Below are 21,627 nucleotides of genomic sequence, written 5' to 3'. Positions count from 1 at the left end.
AGACTTGAAGAATGAGACAGAATCCCAAATCTTAGAAGCCTACAGGACGCCGAATGTGCAAAATCATAAGAGATCCACACCTAGACACATTATAATGAAGATGTCCAACATACAGAATAAGGAGAGAATTTTAAAAGCTACAAGAGAAAGGAAGCAGATTACATTTAGGGGTAAACCAATCAGGATAACAGCTGATCTCTCAACACAGATTCTAAAAGCTAGAAGATCCTGGAATAACATATTTCAATTGCTAAATGAAAATGGGTTCCAACAAAGAATCGTGTATCCAGCGAAATTAAGCTTCAGGATGGAAGATGAAACTAAAACATTTCATGATAAACAAAAGTTAAAAGAATTTGCAGCTAGAAAACCATCTCTTCAAAAAATCCTTGGCAAAACACTACAGGAAGAGGAAATGGAAAACAACAATGAAAACCAACAGTGGGAGGTAGGACAGTAAAGGGGGGAAAATAATCAAAGAGGAATACAAATCAGGTTTAGTAGCATTAATAAACAAATATGGCTGGAAGAACAAACCATATCTCAATAAAAACCCTAAATGTTAATGGCTTAAACTCACCAATTAAGAGACACAGGCTAGTTGAATGGATCACAAAACAAGACCCAACAACATGCTGCCTACAGGAGACGCATTTGATAGGAAAGGATATACATAGACTGAAGGTGAAAGGTTGGGAAAAATCATATCACTCATATGGACTGCGGAAACAAGCAGGAGTGTCCATACTCATATCAAATAAAATAGATTTCAATCCAAAGTTAATCAAAACGGATAAAGAGGGACACTACATACTGCTCAAGGGAACCATACACCAACAAGACATAACAATCATAAATATATATGCCCCAAACAATGGTGCTGCTATGTTCATCAAGCAAACTCTTCTCAAGTTCAAGAGTCTAACAGACCACCATACAATAATCATGGGAGACTTCAACACACCTCTCTCACCGCTGGACAGGTCTTCCAAACAAAAGTTGAATAAGGAAACTATAGAACTCAATAACACAATTAACAACCTAGACTTAATTGACATATATAGAATATACCACCCAACATCAAGCAGCTACACTTTTTTCTCAGCAGCACATGGATCCTTCTCAAAAATAGATCATATATTATGTCACAGGGCAACTCTTAGACAATATAAAGGAGCAGAGATAATACCATGCATCTTATCTGATCATAATGGAATGAAACTGAAAATCAACGATAAAAGAAGGAAGGAAAAATCATGCATCACTTGGAGAATGAACAATAGATTACTGAATGATCAATGGGTTTTAGAAGACATCAAGGAGGAAATTAAAAAATTCTTTGAGTTAAATGAAAACACAGACACAACATATTGGAATCTATGGGACACATTGAAAGCAGTTCTAAGAGGAAAATTCATTGCTTGGAGTTCATTCCTTAAAAAAAGAAAAAACCAACAAATAAATGATCTTATACTTCATCTCAAAATCCTAGAAAAAGAAGAGCAAAACAACAGTAAAAGAAGTAGAAGGCAAGAAATAATTAAAATCAGAGCTGAAATTAATGAAATCAAAACAAAAGAAACAATTGAAAAAATTGATAAAACTAAAAGTTGGTTCTTTGAAAAAATAAATAAAATTGACAGACCCTTAGCCGTGCTAGCAAAGAGAAGAAGAGAGAGAACTCAAATTACTAGCATACGGGATGAAAAAGGGAAGATCACAACAGACACTTCAGAAATACAGAAGATAATCAGAAATTATTTTGAATCCTTATACTCCAATAAAATAGAAGATAGTGAAGGCATCGATAAATTTCTTAAGTCATATAATCTGCCCAGATTGAGTCAGGAGGATATAGACAACCTAAACAGACCAATATCAATTGAGGAAATAGAAGAAACCATCAAAAGATTACCATCTAAGAAAAGCCCAGGACCGGATGGGTATACAGCAGAGTTTTACAAAACCTTTAAAGAGGAACTAACACCAATAATTTTCAAGCTATTTCAGGAAATAGAAAAAGAGGGAGAACTTCCAAATTCATTCTATGAGGCCAACATCACTCTGATTCCGAAACCAGACAAAGACTCTTCAAAGAAAGAAAACTACAGACCAATATCTCTAATGAACCTAGATGCAAAAATCCTCAATAAAATTCTGGCAAATAGGATACAAAAACATATCAAAAAAATTGTGCACCATGATCAAGTAGGATTCATCCCTGGTATGCAAGGCTGGTTCAATATATGGAAATCAATAAACATTATTCACCACATCAATAGACTTAAAAATAAGAACCATATGATCATCTCGATAGATGCGGAAAAAGCATTCGACAAAGTACAGCATCCCTTTATGTTCAAAACTCTCGAAAAACTAGGGATAACAGGAACATACCTCAACATTGTAAAAGCAATTTATGCTAAACCTCAGGTTAGCATCATTCTGAATGGAGAAAAAATTGAAGGCATTCCCTCTAAAATCTGGAACAAGACAGGGATGCCCTCTCCCACCACTTCTGTTCAACATAGCTCTCGAAACACTGGCCAGATCAATTAGACAGACGAAAGAAATTAAAGGCATAAAAATAGGAAAAGAAGAACTTAAATTATCACTATTTGCAGATGACATGATTCTATACCTAGCAGACCCAAAAGGGTCTACAAAGAAACTATTAGAGCTAATAAATGAATTCAGCAAAGTGGCAGGTTATAAAATCAACACGCATAAATCAAAGGCATTCCTGTATATCAGCGACAAATCCTCTGAAATGGAAACGAGGACAACCACTCCGCTCACAATATCCTCAAAAAGAATAAAATACTTGGGAATCAACCTAACAAAAGAGGTGAAAGACTTATACAAAGAAAACTACAGAACCCTAAAGAGAGAAATTGAAGAAGACCTTAGAAGATGGAAAAATATACCCTGTTCATGGATAGGCAGAACTAACATCATCAAAATGGCGATATTACCAAAAGTTCTCTATAGGTTTAATGCAATGCCAATCAAAATCCCAACGGCATTTCTTGTAGAAATAGAGAAAGCAATCATGAAATTCATATGGAAGAATAAAAGACCCAGAATAGCAAAAATAATACTAAGCAGGAAGAAGTGTGAATCAGGTGGTTTAGCAATTCCAGATTTCAAACTATACTACAGAGCAATAGTAACAAAAACAGCATGGTACTGGTACCAAAACAGGCGGGTGGACCAATGGTACAGAATAGAGGACACAGAAACCAACCCACAAAACTACAACTTTCTTATATTTGATAAAGGGGTTAAAAGCATGCAATGGAGGAAGGATAGCATCTTCAACAAATGGTGCTGGGAAAACTGGAAATCCATATGCAACAAAATGAAACTGAATCCCTTTCTCTCACCATGCACAAAAGTTAACTCAAAATGGATCAAGGAGCTTGATATCAAATCAGAGACACGGCATCAGATAGAAGAGAAAGTTGGCTACGACCTACATGCTGTGGGGTCGGGCTCCAAATTCCTCAATAGGACACCCATAGCACAAGAGTTAACATCTAGAATCAACAAATGGGACTTACTCAAACTAAAAAGTTTTTTCTCAGCAAAAGAAACAATAAGAGAGGTAAATAGGGAGCCTACATCATGGGAACAAATCTTTACTCCTCACACTTCATATAGAGCCCTAATATCCAGAGTATATAAAGAACTCAGAAAATTAGACAATAAGATAACAAATAACCCCATCAACAAATGGGCCAAGGACTTGAACAGACACTTCTCAGAGGAGGACATACAATCAATCAACAAGTACATGAAAAAATGCTCACCATCTCTAGCAGTCAGAGAAATGCAAATCAAAACCACCCTAAGATACCATCTCACTCCAGTAAGATTGGCAGCCATTATGAAGTCAAACAACAATAAGTGCTGGCGAGGATGTGGGGAAAAGGGTACACTTGTACATTGTTGGTGGGACTGCAAATTGGTGCAGCCAATTTGGAAAGCAGTATGGAGACTTCTTGGAAAGCTGGGAATGGAACCACCATTTGACCCAGCTATTCCCCTTCTGGGTCTATTCCCTAAAGACCTAAAAAGAGCATGCTACAGGGACACTGCTACGTCGATGTTCATAGCAGCACAATTCACAATAGCAAGACTGTGGAACCAACCTAGATGCCCTTCAATAGACAAATGGATAAAAAAAATGTGGCATCTATACACAATGGAGTATTACTCTGCATTAAAAAATGACAAAATCATAGAATTTGGTGGGAAATGGATGGCATTAGAGCAGATTATGCTAAGCGAAGCTAGCCAAGCCCTAAAAAACGAATGCCAAATGTCTTCTTTGATATAAGGAGAGTAACTAAGAACAGACTAGGAAAGAAGAGCACGAGAAGAAGACCAACATTAAACAAGGAGGAGAGGTGGGAGGGAAAGGGAGAGAGAGGGAAATTGCATAGAAATGGAAGGAGACCCTCAGGGTTATACAAAATTACATACAAGAGGAAGTGAGGGGAAAGGGAAAAATAATACAAGGGGGAGGAATGAATTACAGTAGTGGGGGTAGAGAGAGAAGAGGGGAGGGGAGGGGAGGGGAGGGGAGGGGGGATAGTAGAGGATAGGAAAGGCAGTAGAATACAACAGACATGAATATATCAATATGTAAATCAATGGAAGTGTAACTGATGTGATTCTGCAAGCTGTATACGGGGTAAAATGGGAGTTCATAACCCACTTGAATCAAAATGTGAAATATGATATATCAAGAACTATGTAATGTTTTGAACAACCAACAATAAAAAAAAAGAGCTATAGGATTCAGAAAGAGAGATTGCTAGACAGTTGAGAGGATCAGGAATGATGTCAAGAAGTAGGTGGTATCTATTCTTTGAAGGATGAATGTGATCAATGGGCAAGGAAGGGAAGAGAAAGTACTGTGCTTGAGGAGGCAGCCTGGCAAACATCCAGATGCGCTGAAGTGAGCTGACTCAATTTGCTTAAACAAGGGATACCAGGAAGAAAGTCCCCAGTGCTTCAGCCTGGAAAGGTAGGTTGGAGTTTTATCACGAAAACTCTCAGGAAGTTTTACATAATTTCATTGAAAATGGGGATACATTGTTATGTAAGTGAGGAATGATGTGGTCAGATAGTCAGACAAGATCTTTAGCTATGACCCCAATACAATCGTAGTTATGGTTCCCAAGGCCTCCTGATTCAACAAATTATTTTCTTTCTTAAAAGGTCATCCAATGTCTCCCAAAGTTTGGAGAGTTCAGTTGCCTTGGAATTTCAACATTTTTGTAGCTTTTTTTTCCCTAATAAAAGATAACTCTTTAAGATCCTTATGTACCTTTCCTTCATAGCACTAATTACAGTTTATGAGTATACATTCATTCATGTTACTATATGGTTAATACATCTTCCCCAATAAGATTGTAAGGAGGTATGCTCTGTTTGGCCTTCATATTTTCTTAGATCCAAGAAAATATTTTGCATGTAGAATGCACACTTTGAATATTTTGAATGAGGTATACTTGCAGAAAAGTACAAGCACATGAATGAATTAGTTAATAATAGCTTTGGAGGCCTTTTTCTTTGCATGATTTGAACTATTACTTTGTTCTTGGTTGTCTAAATCAATTAGACAGTAGGTGTTTATGGAAATTTCTTAGGAACAAAAATTGCAAACATTGGCAAACTGCTATAGGGGAACATGTCTCACAGTAAATGCCAATCGAAGCCCAGAGCAGATGGATGTCTTTCCTGAAGGTACTATGGGTAAGAGTCTAGTGAGAACATCCCTGTTGGCGTCACTGTTAATCTGTCTGAGTTCACTTTGTACATAGGCGACACTGTCGAACATCACTATCCCAACACAGGAGCCCTGTTCCACGGTGTGCAGCAGGAAAAGCTTCCCTGCTTGTTTCATCCGGTTAAGGCGGTTAGCATTCTGAGTGGACAAACAGAAGAAGAGCAGTCAGGTTGGGGTTAGAGGAAAAGACTAACAACAACAGGCTAGAGGGTTTTTGAAAACGACTGGCTCAATGCACACAGTAACTGACAAGGAGATAACTTGAGGCATGTCATACTGGAAATTTTTTCCATTTAGCAGCATCTTTGGATATAATTTTAGGACTAAAATTCCAAAAGTAAACTTAGAATACACAATCATTAAAGTACAATACTTTAATAATAGTTCTAGATAAGTCCTATGTAGGAATTTATAGACCGATAGACCTATGTATTGTCAGTGAAACAAACAAAAAAAGTTACGCTTATGTTAGGATTTATCAGATCTTGGCTTATTAGCTGAAAACAATTTAGAAAATGAGACAGTTAATGCCAGATCACTGTTTAGGTGGGCATTTCTGATGGCTGAGCTGCTATTGTAATTGCTCTGACCCTGGCAATGTATTCATCCCAGTCAGTTCCCAGTTGTGGTCTAGATCATGTTGTACACCTATCTATAACTAGCAACCAAACCAAGACTTGGTTACCATACCGCCATGCTTCCAGACTTATCAAGGACTAAACACACAATTCGTTGTTCAATCTTCAGCAGTGAGAAAGTGGGATTAGGTGGCTGTGTTGTCATAGGAGTGGTTTTCTTAAAGTCCTCAGACTCACGGATTACTTCCCATGTGCTTCGGAGATTGCATTTTTGGTTTTGCAAGTTTGGAGCTTCTGAGTTGTGGTTTTGTTCTGTACAGAATTCAACCACCTGAAATTGTCAATAAAATGATGTAGACAATAGTTAAGTATTTGTTAAGATATTTAATAATGTAAATCCCTGCCTTTCTCCCCAGCCTGCCCTGCTCACCTGGAACCTTGGCTCCACTTCTTGTAGAGCACTGCTAAGGAATCAGAGCTGTAAGCCAGAGTTCCTGTTTCAAACCGTATCTTTTACCTCATTGGACCCTCAATGCTCCTCAGCACCCACTTACCTGCTCTAAGTGTCTTCCTTTCTACTCCTCAAGTTTGGTATATCTCCTGATGCCATCTTATCTCTCCAAATTTGCACCACCTCACTTACCAGCACCCTGCATTCCAACCTTCAACACCCAATATTCCAGCTCTAAAATCTCCTTGGATGTCTCACTGGCTCCTCAAACTCCATGTGTTCATAAATTCCCTCATCACTTTTCTCCAGCATTATTACCATTCCTCATATGTTTCCTAACTTAGTGTCACCAGTAATGCACCCAATCACTCAAATCAGGAAACTGGGAGTGTTCTTATCTGTTCCCCCCTACAGGATAACCAAGAATAATACATTTCACTCTCCAGTTCATCTTCTTTTCCAGTGGAATCTCTAACATCCAAACCCTTACCGTTCCTCCCTCAAACTACTGCTATCTCCTATCTGTCTTTTCCATTTGTTTTCCCTACAACTGGTCTACCCATAGCAGCCTCTTTCCTCTTACCCTTGTATATAATACCCTTTTGAGATTCACTGTTGCTCACGCAACTATCAGCTGGACCCCTTCACATAGCAAATAACAATCTCTGCGATTTAGATTGCTGCCTCACTCTCCATCCTCATTCTATGTGTTCTTCTAAGTCTCTAAGTTTTCCCACTATAGCCTATTAGTTTCTAAACTTGCCAGACTTATTCCTTTGCTTGTGTTACTTTGTCAAGAAGTTCCTCCTCAATCTTCTGCATTGTAAACTGTACCTTTATTTTTAGCTAGAGGTTTCTAAATGTTTTTTTTTAATTTTCTGTCCTTCCCTAGAGAATTTCCACTTAACCCTTTGTGGCCTTACAAGACAATGTAGAAACCTCAGCAAGTACCCTTTAACATTATAGCACATTTATCTAAGGAAGAAACAGGTCTCATTAAATTTCACTTTCTCAAAATTTTGGCTCAGTGTCTGACAAATAACAAAAGCTCAATGTAAGTTTGAGCACTGAAAACACATCAAGTCAAACTCAGAAGGTTAAGACTTATATGTTTTCTCTCATATGTGGAAGCTGTAGAGGAAAAAGGAAAATAAAGGTATGGGAAGTGGACCTCCTAAAAATCAAAGGGATATTAGTAGAGGAAAGAGGCCAAAGTGTGGGAGGGAGAGAGAGAAGGAGGAGGAAAATGCTGGGGAGTAATATTGGCCAAATTATATTGTTATATTGTGTGCTTGTATGAATAGGTAACAATATATCCCATCAATATTTTGGTTTATAATGTAGCAATAAAAATATGGAAATAAAAATAATTACTTTTTATATTACTATTAACTGCCTAATCTCCCTAGGCAAATGCCTTATATAACTAAAAATTTTTGTGTTTGTATGCCTTTAAGGACACTTGAAGTCATTCTAAATCCTTAAAATTAAAGCTAGTAGGAGAGAGAAGGTGGAGAAGAAAGAATCGGCACAGGAAGCAGTGAGGGAGACGCTGTGATTTTACCCCTGAATATGTATTCGCAGCTAGTCCCAAAGAGAATCAGGTGATTTTTCCCCTAAAGCTGATGGTTTCCCTAAAATTTTCCCTATACTTAATCTTCTTGGAGCACCTGCGGGGGCTGGGGGCAAAAATCTCTAAATTCATAAGTGTGGGGAAAAAATTGAAAATAAGGTACTTACGGAACCAATACTTTGTTGGAACATTATGGAAGCCTTCTCAGTCTGTTGCGTTTTGGGTATGAATTCACAGTTTTGTTCATACAATCCTGTTAATTTGTCGAGTCTGCAAGGTTTGGTGATACAACTTCCTCCCTGGCACTTTGGAACTCCATGGGTACCAGTAATAGCTACTGAACATCTGAAAATGTGTTGAAGTTAGATGTTTAGGAAATAAAATATTCCAAAGCATTATACTCTGTGTTCAGTTTCTGACAAATCGCCTTGTCTATGATTTGCTTTCATCATCCAAGAAAGATGCCCTTACATAGCAAAATTATTCAATTTTCATCAGTCATTTATGTTTTTCAGAAAGCATCTGAGGGCCTCCCAAAACAATATCAATATTTATTTCCAATAAAAAAGTATAAAAAGAAGATTTTATTTTTATGCATTGAAAAGCTAAGTGTAGTTTATGGATGTTGTATTAGAAAGGATCAAAGTACTTGGGTACCTTTTCATCTATTCTCATTCCTAGAAAATCAGGAACCCTCTTTGTTTTCCCCAAAAGACTTGCTGAAATTTCCTGTTTGTTAATTTATTTTTTCTCATTTTTCCACATTGTTTTTGCATGGTTCTTGTATATTCATGGATATTTAAACTTTTTATACTGTATGTTTGATGTTTGGTGTTATGAATGGAATGTTTTCCTCCTAGATCTTACTTTTTAATTATATTTTTGAGTATAAGCAATACATGAATATTACAGAATATTTGGAAAATCACAAATATAAAGAATAAAAGAAAAAAGTTCTCACCATCAGAAATAAAGTACTGTTAACATATGGAAGTATTTTGTGCTCTGTGTATTAGCATTAGATTGCACACACAGTGTTGTTTTATGCTTTTAGAAACCTGAGTATGCTAGCATATTTAAATTTTTAATAACAATTTTAATATTCTTTCAAAATGTGATTTTAATAATATCATCTTTTGGTACTATAATATAAATTCAAGCTAATTTATTTAATTTTGTTTATCCCCTAGTTTGTCAGTACTAAAAAGAAAGAATTAGTAAACAAAATTTCACATAAACTTTTGACTATATTTCCAAGTTTGCCACATGATTGACTTCCAGAGTTAAATTGTCAGATTCAAAAATTTGAATGTTTTAAAATTGATATGACTTGTTCTATCATTTCCTTAAATGAATTTTTAAGTATAAAATTGCTGGGTCAAGAAAAAATTTAGAGAATTGATAAGTATCTCTCAAATTACTTGCCAGAAAGTTGCTCCAATTTTTGCCTCTAACAACTATCCGTGGGAGCTCTCCGATGCTGTGATAGTAACTTAATAGGTAACAGATGAATCTCATCTTTGTCCAACTTTCATGTCTTTGATGCTAGTAAGTATAAACATTTTATATGTTTATTAGCCATTTTTATTTCTTCTTTTGTGAATTATATATTCTTCTCTTTTGCCAATTTTTCTGTTAGGTTTCACTGAATTCCCAAAGTTCTTAATGTTTTATAATACTAAGCTTCAAAAGACATGTTTTGAAATTTCTTTTCAAACTTCTTTCTATTTTTACTTGTTCCAATTTATGTTCGGTTTGTGTACAGCAAAATTTTAAATTAATTAGTATTTATTGTTCTTTTAGTTATGTCTTTTCCCAATTCTTAAATGCACAGAAAGGCCTTCATTACATAGAGATTTTCAGTTTATTCATAGGCTTATGGTTTGCATTATGATTTTTTATACTTAATGAGTCTATCCAATTGGAAGAGTCTCTGTTAATTTTTATTCCATAGTTAATTTTTTCTGGCATTTTAAGAAATACTAACTTTCCTTCTAGATTGGTAATTCAAAGTATATTAAATAGTTAATTATTATATAAACAAATGCCTGTCTGTCCACATTGTTTAATTAGTATAGTTTTATAGTATACTTTCAAGTTTAGTAAGTAAAAGTCCCCTTTATTATGATTCTTTTTCAGAGATGATATTAATTGAATGGACCACAGGATTTTAAAGTGAGGTAATAAAGAATGGTCTTTTGATGAGAGTTTCATAAAACCTATATATCAATTTTGGTTGAAATTCATATATTAAAAGTCAATTTATCTTGGTTTGCTTTTAAATCCTTTAGAATGATTGTATAGTTTTCTTCAAATATATCTTCCAGATTTCTTAAGATTTTTTTCCTATTGAATTGCTATGCTGACTGGAGTATTTTTTCCATTATATTTTTGGACTCATTCTATCTCAATAACAATATATAAATATATTCCATTATTTATCTAAGTGGGCCACATATCGCCTGCAAAAAAAAGCAATTTTCTCTCTTTCTGGTATCCCTTTTTTTTCCCTCCCCAGATTCATATTGTTGCGTTGGCTACACTTTCCTAAACAAATTTAGATAACTATAATTATAATGGCCATCCTTATCCTATTCCTAGGAAGTGTTTCTCAATTAAATATAGTATAGATTGTTGATTTTCATAGATGTTCTGTATCATGTTAAGGAAGAAATCTTCTGTTCTGCAAAGTATTGTCATTTTTGTGATTTCTCCTAGGCTTTAAAAATAATTTAAAAGTTAGGAAGATAAGGGGCAATATGTATTATTAATATATGGAAATTTCTTTTGAAGAGGACATGCCAATCATGTCCACTTTACTAATGTAGCCTACATAGCCATTTGTATGCCATTTGGAATGAAGAACATGCTGATATGTAGATATTTCTGTAACATCTCATAAAGGAATAGGTACTAATCAGACTTTCTCTCAAAGGAAGATATGGTGTCCAACCTTCTAGAAGCTTAGCAGAGGGAAACAGGAAAGGCAGACATCAGGTTTGGAATGGTGCCTATTGGCTGGGATTTGAAAGGTCAGACCAACGTATGATCATCGCAGGCTGTGGTGTGTGTAGTGCCAAAGGTATATACTGAAGGAATCTGATAGACCACGCATGGTTCTAGGAATCAGCAATGTACCTAGTGTTCATTTATGGCTGAAGGGTTCCCAAGAATGAGGGACAAAAATAGAAAGCTCATGCCCATAGAGCTTGACTGTAGTAATGAAAAAGAAAAGTAGGGAACAGTAATGGTCATGTGGGAGAAGTGTGTGTGTGGCGGGGACAGGGGTCAAGCCTGAATTCTGAGACTTTACACCACACCACCTGCTCCAGGTGGAAATGACTGTATCAAATCAAGATTGTGAATGAGGTGCTGAGGATCTAGCTCAGTGTTAGCATGTTCACTGAACATTATGAAGCCCTGGGTTTAATCTCTAGTACCACACCCCCCAACACACACAAAATAAATAAATAAATAAATAAAATCTGTAAACCAACCAAAGCTGAGTACATCTCCTAAAAGAGTCATCATCTGACTAGGACTAGCAGCAGAAGTGAAAGGGGTGTTGTACCAACTTTTGCTCTTTAAAAAAAGTTTATTACTTTTTAACTCAAGAATAAATGTGAAATTTTATCAAGTAGCTTTATGAGAATCTATTGGAATAATCATTTATTTTTTAGCTTTACTTTAGGTACTACACTAGTTACTTCCCTAATTTCACAACATTGCTGAATTGTTGGAAGCATCCTATTGAGCCTTAGTGTGTTTCCTATTCCTTTAATTCCACCAATTCTTGGATCTTATTATCCTTTCACTTAAAATCTTTGCCTCTGCCTTTCTACAAAGGTGTACACAATTTTTTCCAACTCGTCTGTCAGGTTTTGGTATCTGAATTATTACAGCTCTTTAAATTGGCAAGTTCCCTATCATTTATGTTTGTACTAAAGCAGTTTATATATAGGAAAACTGTGTAGAAGAACTTCCCCATAAAACCATGGCAGCCAAGCATACTTTCTAAATGTGATTCAGTTTGTTTTCTACTGATACTACATAGAGTTTAGTTCAAACTGTAAGGTGTTTTTGTCTTATTTCTGTATTGTTTTAGTGCTGGGTATTGAACCCAGGGCCTCAAACATGCTAGGCAAGTGCTTCACTGCTGAGCCACATCCCAGCCCTTGCTTTACTATTTGGATTGTCTTTTCACTAAGTTCCACAGTCCCTACCAGGCCCATTCATACTAACAAAAGTCCACAGAGACATCTTTCTGCCTTAAAGAGCTCCATTAGTTCTTATGTCACTGACAGGAAAATGGAGACATTTCACATGGTGACTATAGGCATATGATAGTTGATACACTTAAGTAAAAGCCAATGATTTCCAGTTGCAAAATAGAGAACTCGATTAAATGAAGAACTTGTGAAATAAACTAAGTGGTAGTTTCACGAAAAGATGAAAAAGAATGCACTAAGAATGAATTAGAGATAGAAAACAAGACTGATACTTTTAAATTAATCAAGTTAGGGGAAAATGTTTGCATTTTAATACCTTACTGCTTGCCGTTTTCCTTTGGATAAGTAGAATTTCTGGTTATCATTGTATTCTTCAAATACTCCCCATTGTAGATGAGCCCACTCATGGACAAAAACCCTACCTGTGAGAAAATATTTCAAACACCTGAGTACAATAAGCAGTGTAGCATAACCTTCTCGAACTGGAAGTTAGTCTTCTAATGTTTTATGCTTTGTGATATTTTTTTTCTTTTTTATATTAGAGACTTGGTTTCCTGAGAATGGTCAAATATGACAAGTGTACATTTTTGTAAAATACAAATACTTATTTTGGGTCATCAGATGTTAACCAGGGACCTAGTAAATGTCAGTTGGCTCTTCATGAAATCTAAACTGCTTTCCTGTCTTTTCCTGAGGATTTAGGCCTTGCTCCTCTCCAGAGTTTATTTCCTATTGTTCCCTACCCATTTTCAAAATTCTCTGTGCTAAATTCTTGAACTTTTACATTCCAGGCTACCTCATGTTCTTGCTCATCTCTGGTTTATAGGTTTTTCTCTTCTTGGAATCCCTCTCCTTATTTCTGCCAGGATACCTCCTGTTCTTCTTTAAAAATCAAGCTTCTGTCCACCTGGGAGCCTTCCTGGATATACTCAGACTAGACCATTGTTCTTTTATTATTCCAATTATGGCACTTGTTATATTGTCATTCTTCCATAATCTTGCTATTTTCCCACACTGGAATCCCGTTTGTGAGAACAGGCAATATGACTTTTTCTCTGCCAACTCTGGGCACATAGAGAACACCAAAGACATACATTTGACACTTTTCTGACAAGTTCTCTAGTGTATTTGGGGGGAGGGGCATGGAGACACCAAAGTCTTTTGTTTGTTTTCTCTTCTTTGTCTAAGTAAAGGAAATCAAGCCGATTCTAAAGACTTCAGGTTAAATATATATATATATATATATATATATATATATATATATATATATATATAATACTAGTCATTTAGTAAATCACAAATTGATTATACTTGGAAAGCATACATTATAAATACTTTGTTGCTTATTTTAATATTTCCTCCAAAGACTGCTCTATATAGCTCATAAAGAAATGATTAAAAGTTTCTTTTGTAAAAGAAAATTAAGCTTTTTCTTTATCTTTTGAGAGCTGAACTGTAAGGGTATTTATTCTTTTTTGCTACTCATTGTGGCACACAGACCAGCAGCAGCAGCATCACTGGGAGCTTGTTAAAAAATGCATGTTACTGAATTCCTCTGCATGTGCATTAAATCAGGACCTGCATTTTTTTTTTTTTTTAGAACCTGCATTTTGAGAAGATCTAGTTATATTTGAAAGCATAAAAGTCTGAGAGTACTGTTGATATGTGCCATCTGGTGGCTACTCTATGAATTGCAGGAAGAAGGTTTAATTCAGGTTGAGTCTTGGATCTACAGAAACTTCATACTACATATTAAACTATTTTACAGCTAGTTACTTGGTCTAGTTACTTGGTACTATAATAATTTTCAAAATTATAACATTAAATTTACACATCGTAAAAAATAAATTATGTCTGAGAAATGCACTGTTCTGAATTCCTGTTTCGCATGGAAAAACATGCTTTGTCAGTTTATAGTAGTGTAATTTGGCTTATGTGAGCTACTCACAAAGATAATGCTATTGTTTATCCACTTTTAAAATATAATGATTAGATTATGAGTAATATAGTAGAATATTTTATCTGTACCCATACCTTGTGGTCCATAGTGAGTCAAATTCTTTCCTGCTAAGAAGTCAGGAGTGAAATGAATCCTTTCACCCTTTTCTCCACACCTTCCTATCATCTCAGTATATGGTTTATCATTACCCGGAGGATTAGGTTCAGCAATCAGAACATCAGCCTGAAATTTCAAAAGAGGTTTTGATTATGGCTGCCTTTCAGCAAAAAAATTGACCTTATCATGTTGGAGAATTTTGGAATAATCCATTTGATTCTAGAGTATTTTGATTTTTTAATATCTAAATTACAGAAGAAAATTGACTTTCAAAAGAAGAACTTGACAGTCTCACATTATTGTAGGTTTCCAGTTTTGGTCTCACATAATCAGGTTTTGTCTTCCAGTTTTCAGGAATCAAAATGGCAACATTTTTGAAATAGAATCGTTTCCCCGTAGCTTCAAACAGGTATGGAGATGCCTGAGTCACCATGTCCTGGGAAGAAAGAAAACATACACAATAATTACAGCTGAAAATAGACTAAATTACCAATCATTCAAATTTACATCTGTATTTTACCTTTTAAAAGACTAAATGGAAAGAGGAAATGTGAAATATCTTTCAATAATAGCATCTAAACTTTTTGAACATTTGCACATACCTAGTGTCATGGTACAATGGTGAATAGTGGAGACTCTAGAGGCAAATGCTAACCCTGGATCAACCTCTTTATACATACACACACACACACACACACACACACACACACACACACACACTTTTTATTTGTTCTAATTATTTATACATAACAATAGAATTCATTTTTATACTTCATACATAAATGGAGTATAAATTCTCATTCTTCTGGTTGTACATAGAATTATACCAGTCCTATTAATCATATGCACATAGGGTAATAATGTCTGATTTATTCCCCTTCCTATCCCAATACCCCTCCCCTCCTTTCATTCTCCTTTGTCTAATCCAAAGTACCTCTATTCTTCCCTAGCCCTCTCCTCATTGTGAATTAGAATATCAGAGAAGATTATCATCTGCGTATCAGAGAAAACATTTGGCCTTTGGTTCTTTGGGATTGGCTTATTTCATTTAGCAAGATATTCTCCAGCTCCATCCATTTATCAGCAAATGCCATAATTTCAGTCTTCTTTAAGGCTGAGTAATATTCCATTGTGTATATGCCACAGTTTCTTTATCCATTTATCTGTTGAAGGGCATCTAGGTTGGTTCCACAGTTTAGCTATTGTGAACTGAACTAAACTTTGATGTGGCTGTGTCACTGTAGTAGGCTGATTTTAAGTCCTTTGGATATAAACCTAGGAGTGGGATGACTGGGTCAAATGGTGGTTCCATTCCAAGTCAACCACTTCTTATGGGACATTGGGCACTTCCTAATCCTGAGCCTTAGTTTCCCCATTTATAAAATGGAAGATAAGGTTGGTGTGAGGAACAAATGAAACAATGAACAAATGAAATCAAACATGTGAAGCACTAGGAACAGTGTGTACTTGGCACAAATAAGTGTTTATTAAATGTCATCTACTGGTTTCATTTCATTTGATCACTTGAGGATCAATAAATCTTTGGGAGAGTAACAGAATTAGAGAGTGTAATTCTCAAGTTCTCACAGCAAATAATATAGAAAAAACTCAAGTGAATATAACCTCAACATCTGCTGAGTCTTGTAATAATTTGTGAATTTAATACTAAGTTAAACTAAATTTAATACTAACCTTTATAGTAGTATTTATTTTGGTATAATACTAGAGATATAAGACAATGGCATTGTTACTTATTTTCAAATTACATGTAACATTATTAAGAACTGCAGCATTAGATGCTTCTGCAGGCTCCCTGAGATGCATTATGACAAGGCAGAGAGAGTTTTATAAGCAATTGCTGTGGAAAGAAGGCATTGGGTCAGCTAGGACTGAGAGTATAAACAGAGGAAAGAAGGGAACTCCATCATTTAGACATGAACAGAGTAGGAGCCAGAAAAAGGGACCTGGAAGAAACAGGTAGTACATGTGAAGGAAATCAGAATCCATGAAATGAGACTAAGACATGGGTGAAGTTAGGTTTAAAACCTAACTTCTTACCCCTGAACAGGTACAAGAATAATGGTTGTCTTGTCAGTTGTTTAAAAAAAAGAATTTTTAACAATTTATATTTTCCTCTTTTAAAAATCCTAACTTTTAACAAACACTAAGATAGCTCAACATCATGTTATTGTACAAAAATTTTTAAATGGAGTAAAAAATCACCAAAACCTTGAGATATGTATGTAAAACTTCCTGAGCATTATATTATATTAGAGTATTATATTACACTTTGTCTTTTGAAATGTTAACTTTCAGTCTCTCACGAGGAAGACCAAGCAGTGAAAATGCTCTTGCTTTTCATGTCCTAACAGAAACTTTTGGCATCTGTTCAGAATTTTGAGAAGGTGACCTCATATCCAAATAGATATTTAACTCTGGGACTGAGAGAAGGTTGGTGGCTAATGGCTTACAGGATGGACCAAGAAGCCTTAAGGACAGAGATAGTGAACAACTGGATTCTCAGTACATGATGTGATGTAGATGCTCTGTAAATATTTGTTGAATGAATGAACAAATGACTAAATGAATGAAATGGTCATGGTGAGTGGCAAACTGGCACAGTTGTGCCAAGACAGGTGGTGCCTGGGCTCCCCTGCATTGAAGAGATTCCAAAATACTCCCATTTTGGATTGTCTCGCGCGCGTGCGTGTGTGTGTGTGTGTGTGTGTGTGTGTGTGTGTGTGTGCGTGCACGCATCTCCCTGACTCTGCCCCATCTGTGAGACTTATTCTCAGGGCTTCTCCAACGCACATGGGCAGGAGTTCAGGTACGGTGGATGGAACGCGGCAGCGCCCTCTACCGGTCTTGTAGGTGAAGAAAAAGCTTTGAGGACCACCCTGCAGAGCCAAGTATTTAAAACTGACTTCAGGATTGAGGAGAGTGCAATTCAGCGGTAGACCGCATGCGTGAGGTTCAATCTTTAGTGTAAGAAGGAGGAAGGAAGGAAAGAAGGAACGAAGGAAGAAAAGGAAAGAGAAGTTGACCTAGAGGCTGACCTCAAAAGGGCACCGAGGGGAGAGTTCCCCTCAGAAAAGTTATTAAAGCAGAGATTGAGGGGTAGGCAGGAAGACTGCAAAGCCCATGTGACTCTGCAGATCTGAATCATCAAATGAGGAGGAATTCACTTTTATTAATGACTCAGGGACTTTGGGCATATCTTTACACGTAACTCTTTACGTGTTCTTGTCACAGAGGAGGAAGTGGTGAAAGCCATCTTATCTCGCACCCAACCCGTTTAGTATTCATTCTAGAAAGCCTATTTAATAACGGTAGTTACAAGTACATTTCCCCCAGAGATAGTGAGGTAAAAGTATTTAAGAGCTCAAATCCAACAGATACCATTGTCCTTAAAGATCTGCATTCTCCTGGCATGTTCCTGACCCGCCATCTGGCCAGAGAGAGAAACACATTGGACACATTTTCCTCCTACGCTTTTCCTTGTTCATGTTTTCAAGAGTCTTCTTCATTTTTTGCTGATGCCATTTCCAAATTCACAGGAAATCAACAACTCACACAAGTTTTCTGATTATTGAGAAATTTCAAAATGTATGAATTTCCTTTACCAAAGACAGCGTGATGGTATTTGGGTTAACTAGGCAAGCTTTATGACGAGCCCCCTCCACCTTCCATTCTTCTGTTCCCCATTCCCTGATGCTGCAATACTCTACCCACAAACTCCTGGTAAGCAGAGATGCTTCTCTTTCCAAACTTCACTTTTCTGGGTTTACTTCTGCTTGGAGCAAGAAATCTTTAGGGGAGGGCCCCTAGAGAGATAAAAGGGGATTGGTAACTTATGGCTACATGTACCCTTTATTGAGTGCTTACTATGTACCAGGCACTATGCATTTTGAAGTTATGTTTTTAAGCTGTTGAGATAATTTCAGACTACAGAAGACATCAAAAGAATTGTAGAGTTCCTATACACCCTTCTCTCAGCTTGCCTTTACTTGCATGCATTTTTATATTGGATCCTCATGGAATTCTATCGGGGAGATACTTTTTATTGTTCTCATTTTGCAGGCTAGCACTCTTACTCATTACACAACACTGCCTCTGGATGTGCTGCAGCCAGATTCCAGGACGGTCTTTTATAAGGCATTTCCCTTTTATTTTTTGCTCTTTGTGGCATGAGATCATCACTAATTCCTCCATTTGTCAGCGATTTAGGCACCTCTGCTACAATGGGAAGCATTTTTTTTTCTTCCCTTTTCCCATACAGGAGGTAACAAGGTAAGGTGTTGCCCTTCAGCAACCCTTTTTTTTTGAGGCTGATAAAATGCAGGGTTTCCTCCCACTGAAAAGGTCAAAATTGTTCACAGCTTGCATCCTGGGCTTGTATTTATCATCACAGAGAAAGGGGTTACATTTAGGAGAATATAAAGAGAGTCTGCTGTGTCCCAGGGGTAAATCAGTCAAGAGAACTACCCTCTGTGCAATTACATTATCTGCCAAATGTAGCTAGCTAACTCTTAGTGTAAAGTGAAATAATCTTCAGTGAAATAACTCACAGTCAGTAAAAACAGACATGATTTATTAAGTGCCAACAATGTTTCTGAGTTATATGCCTTACATCCACATCATCCCTTACAAGTATCTTAATATCCAAGTGTTATTATTTCCATTTTACAGAAGAAGCTGAAACTCATACAAAAATCTAACTTGCCAGTGTCACACAGCTGAAGTGAGAGAACTCAGCTTCTATCACAATGTTATGCTTGAGATAAAGACTATTAATTAGTAATTACAAAAAAAAACCAGATAATTGCCATCTGAACGTACCTTTATTTGTTGAATGAGTGCTTCATCTTCAGGCACATTGGGGTCAATTGCAATGACAATGCTCTCATAGCCATTATTGTTCAGCTGAATGAGGGAATTGCTCAGGGTCCCTTCTAGAAGGTACAGGATCAAGATGAAGACAGAACTCTTTAATGATCCCATTGCTTTGGGAAATGTGGATTATGGAGACGTCTTTCTTTATCCCTAAAATTGTTTCATTGCATTGTCTTCAATTGGAGAATAAATATTGCTTAGAATCAAGTTGTGTACTTTTAAATGTTTCAGTTTAGGAGGAGTGTTGGGCTTGCCTTCCGGTGTGCCAGATGCTAAAGTCAGGGTGAGGGAGCCCACACCCATTCCCTGGAAAACATTCATCCTTGACAAGCAGTCTGGCTATTTCAAGGTTTGTTTACTTACAAATGTTTGCCCAACCAGGGGCACTGACCCACCTGACGCTACCCCCAACCCTCACCTACCCAGGGGAGACTTGGCTGTTCTGCATTTTCAATAAGCATTCACAGTGGTCTTTATTTTTATCCTCATCAAACTTGACATAACCTCAGCCCCTCTTGATGTTCCCCTAAGTCAATCCACTTCCATCAAAAACATTAGCAAGTAATATAGATATCATTAAATATAAGGGGGAAAAAGATAAAATCTGTGTCTCACTTTGCAAAGAGAACTCCTTCCCTGTCCTTATAAAATTCAGGGTTTCCTCCCACTGAAAAGGTCAAATAGACAAAGATCTCTGCTTTGTCTATTCCACATTTCCTACCAATCAATAAAGTTTAAATTAATATTTACTTTGCTGAAATTAAATGTCACTCCAAACATCAATTTTGAACTGTCAGCTACTTTGTAGACTCTTTTAAGTTTGCTGAACCTCCCATGAAAACCCAAATCAACCACCATTTCATGTATTCAAATTACTCAGAAATATCCCTTATCTGAACTTAATTTGGCCTTCATGGAGTGACAAGCACCAATTTCATCTTGGCTTTCCCTTTTCTTTGGTTCATTAGTTCATGAAAATTAATTTAGTACCTAAATTTGAGAAACTGAAAATGTAGCATTGAGACAGAGAAGTACTAAATTAGTGGTTCAAAATATGTCTTTATACAAAAAAGATAAAGACATTTGGTATACATATCAAATGAAAATTTTAGGTTACAAAATACCTCAGACACCCAACTTTATGTTTCTTTACCTGAGTTCCCTAGCAAACAGAGCCCAAGGCAGGCTGGCCTGCTAGGTCTCCCCCTCAGAGCACAGTGGCCAACTTAGTGATGCTTTTCCTTTCCTTACCTCCCAATCTTCCCTGACTCCTTTCCCTTCCCCTCACTCTTACTGCTCTGGGTGTAACTCTCAAATAAACACCCTTGTGTGTTTTGTAAGGGACTGGACAAAGAAACCAGGCCTTGAGCTGTGGCCTTTCGCACAGAAAGAGAGAGCCCATGACCTACGGTGTGTGAGAAGTTAAGGATTCCACAGGGTGCCAGGTGGCCTCAGGGACCACTGGGAACTACAGGGAGTTGATAGTGAATGACTGAGGTAGATAGCAAGTGATTGACAGTCTCATAGACAGAGGGGGTCAAGAAAATCTGATAGTATTTAATAAGATGAGTCTAATATATTCATTAATATGAATCACTCTTAGAATTGTAACAGACCTGCAATTGTGTAACAGACCCAATATAGGTTCCTCCACAGATTTGCTTATTCTTCCAGTTGACTGTTTTCTCAGTGGAGGGTCTTGGCTACTGTTTATCTGCTAAAACCACTGTCCCAAGGACAGGGCCTTATTAAGTGTGGCTGCCACTGTGTAGGCTGTGGTACCCTTCCACTCTCTGGTGACCAAGTCTAGTGCTAGACTTTTAAGATAAAGCACTGCAAAATGGCAGCTGGAATCTAGCCTGTGAAGAGCCAGTGCAGATGTGCCAAATAACACATGTCAGAAGTACGTGGAGTTAACCCCCTGAGGGATTGCCTTACTCCAAAACCAGAATAAATCCAGCCTCCTAAGTCTCTTTTGTGTTTCCTCAGGTCTCTCTCTCTCTCTCTCTCACACACACACACACACACACACACACGAGTGACAAGG

The 21,627-nt window shown here is 36.8% G+C and overlaps 1 protein-coding gene across 1 annotated transcript in view; it reads right to left on the bottom strand.

Moving 5' to 3' along the window:
• The window catches only part of Clca1 (chloride channel accessory 1), a 33,724-nt gene extending 14,036 nt beyond the window's left edge, over window positions 1–19,688 (bottom strand). Inside the window, exons 1-7 of the mRNA XM_005341300.2 lie at window positions 19,527–19,688; window positions 14,983–15,123; window positions 14,666–14,813; window positions 12,948–13,053; window positions 8,570–8,747; window positions 6,491–6,709; window positions 5,711–5,938 (exon numbers count right to left, since the gene is read on the bottom strand). Coding sequence (XP_005341357.2) covers window positions 5,711–5,938; window positions 6,491–6,709; window positions 8,570–8,747; window positions 12,948–13,053; window positions 14,666–14,813; window positions 14,983–15,123; window positions 19,527–19,688 — 1,182 coding nt within the window. The remainder of the gene's footprint in view (window positions 1–5,710; window positions 5,939–6,490; window positions 6,710–8,569; window positions 8,748–12,947; window positions 13,054–14,665; window positions 14,814–14,982; window positions 15,124–19,526) is intronic.
• Window positions 19,689–21,627: the final 1,939 nt, after the last annotated feature.

The sequence above is a fragment of the Ictidomys tridecemlineatus genome, chromosome 11 (genome assembly GCF_052094955.1).
Source record: "Ictidomys tridecemlineatus isolate mIctTri1 chromosome 11, mIctTri1.hap1, whole genome shotgun sequence".
In the NCBI taxonomy this organism is placed as follows: domain Eukaryota; kingdom Metazoa; phylum Chordata; class Mammalia; order Rodentia; family Sciuridae; genus Ictidomys; species Ictidomys tridecemlineatus.
Note: the sequence above shows the minus strand (reverse complement) of the source record. Positions and strands in the feature narration are given on the sequence as shown.